Source organism: Helianthus annuus, chromosome 15, assembly GCF_002127325.2.
Source record: "Helianthus annuus cultivar XRQ/B chromosome 15, HanXRQr2.0-SUNRISE, whole genome shotgun sequence".
NCBI classification, from domain to species: Eukaryota; Viridiplantae; Streptophyta; class Magnoliopsida; order Asterales; family Asteraceae; genus Helianthus; species Helianthus annuus.
In genome coordinates, this window is record NC_035447.2 from 81473981 (window position 1) to 81475887 (window position 1907).

The 1907-nt window shown below is 36.5% G+C and overlaps 1 protein-coding gene across 1 annotated transcript; it reads right to left on the reverse strand.

Annotated features, from left to right (window-relative positions):
- Positions 1–598: 598 nt before the first annotated feature.
- Positions 599–1486, reverse strand: LOC110911914. The gene has a single exon (XM_022156569.2). The coding sequence runs from the start codon at positions 1484–1486 to the stop codon at positions 599–601; it is 888 nt and encodes a 295-aa protein (XP_022012261.1).
- Between the last annotated feature and the right edge of the window lie 421 nt (positions 1487–1907).

Consider the following 1907-nt stretch of genomic DNA (forward strand, 5'->3'; position numbering starts at 1 on the left):
TAGAAAAGGCCCAAACTTAAGTCGGTAAGTTCATAAACTATGAACTCGTAAATTTTTATTTTATATGTTTTTTTTAATTTATGTCCTGACTCGAAAAATATTTTGAATCCATTAAATATTTTGCGTATCCAAAGAAATCTCATGATTCACTTGCCCAATTGTCTTTCTATTGATCAACGAAATTTTAGTTGTAAATGTTTCCCTTTCTACGTTTTGGCAAACTGAACACTTCTACACACAAAATCACTGTTCTATTATTTGTTTCACATAATTACAAGTTCAAACCAATACAAGTAGATGAATAAAATCCACTAGTAACATCACCATAAAAGTGGCCTTTGGGGTGGTAGATTGATCACAAATGTGACCATGTGACAAGTGGTATTGATCATAAATTCGACCAAAGTGTATTTGATCTTCTCCATTGCTATGACGTGGTAGGAAATCCGTAAGATAAGATGTCATGCCCCTTCAGCGATGGCTTGAGCGGCCAAGTTTTGTCTTGAGGGGAGAAAGGAGTGAGAGAGGAGACCGACATGGATCAGAAGGGGTCACTAGTCTCTTTCACATCGTCGCAGAGGGTCTTAGGTTTTAGTTTCTAGTTTGCTAAAATGTTTAGAAGTGAGACTCGGGTTTGAATTAGCTTTCGGAAAAGACAATCTAACCCAACCTCATAACCCTCGACTTCGTGATCGAGTTTATGTAATCTCTCCATAACCATCTGTACTTCAACCGTCTTACACTCGTTATTTTTAATGTGTTTCCACAAAGAATCAAGTGTGAGATCTATCATATCAGCGTCATTAACAATCTCTTGACTTTTATGACAATTTGGTTTGCCTGTCGGCATCAACTTTGTGATGAACGAAAACACCTTATGATCAAGTTTTGGTTTACCCGACAAGATCACTAAAACATAGCGGAACATGGAGATGGTAGCAATGACTATTTCTAGTAAAACTCGAATCACCGTCGACAAATGATGATCTTCACCTTCGACAAGACACGATTCAATTTCCCTTTCCATTTGTTCTAAAGATCCAAGACACGCGGCAATGTTTTTCTTTACTTTCTTTCTTGACAAAATGTAATCCATAAGATGACCATCAGTGGTAGAATACGTGGCCACACCTTTTCTCCGCAACGCGAATTGAAGGACCCGAGCACTTCCCTTAATTTTCCCAAGCAACTCCAGTAGGCTGCCATACGAGTCCATCAACCGTGTCGATCTAGCAAGCGCGTCTTCGATCAGGACTTTGTTTCTGGATTGAAGATTAACCTTTTGTGTCTGGGAAGAACCAATTAGTTCATCAACCGTGGTATACAACTCAATTAGACATACTAAACCACTATGAATACGTGTGGATGAGTAGAATGGTTCAAGTGTTTTGAGCTTGTTGAGGTTGATTTCGATTTGATCAAAAGATGGGTTTAGCCTAGTTGGAAGACTAATTGATCTACGATTAGATGTGTTTGAGTTCTCCATGTTTCAAGTTTGGTCATGTATGGTAATGGTACCTACTACATGGTCATATTTATAATGCTCTTTAGGACAACTGTATTTTAAAAAGTGATATTTGTCTTGTGCTAGTTATGACATATTTATCAAAAAGAGCAAATCAATTTAATGCTTCCTTTTTGCAACTTGTAAGATATTATGTTCAAAATTGTAAACCACAAATAGTGTAATCATAATTACCAAATTATCAATAATGTGAGGGCCCCTAAGATTCTTGTGAACAGTTGGTAAAAATCCATGGATGAAAGAAATGTATTATTAAATAGAGACACGGATAAAAATATCAAGATATTTTATGTTGGGTGTCTCTAATTACACGTATATATTATAGTTACAAAACTCATTGCTACTAGGGTTTAAACTACAATCAAAACCGGCAGCAAAAAAG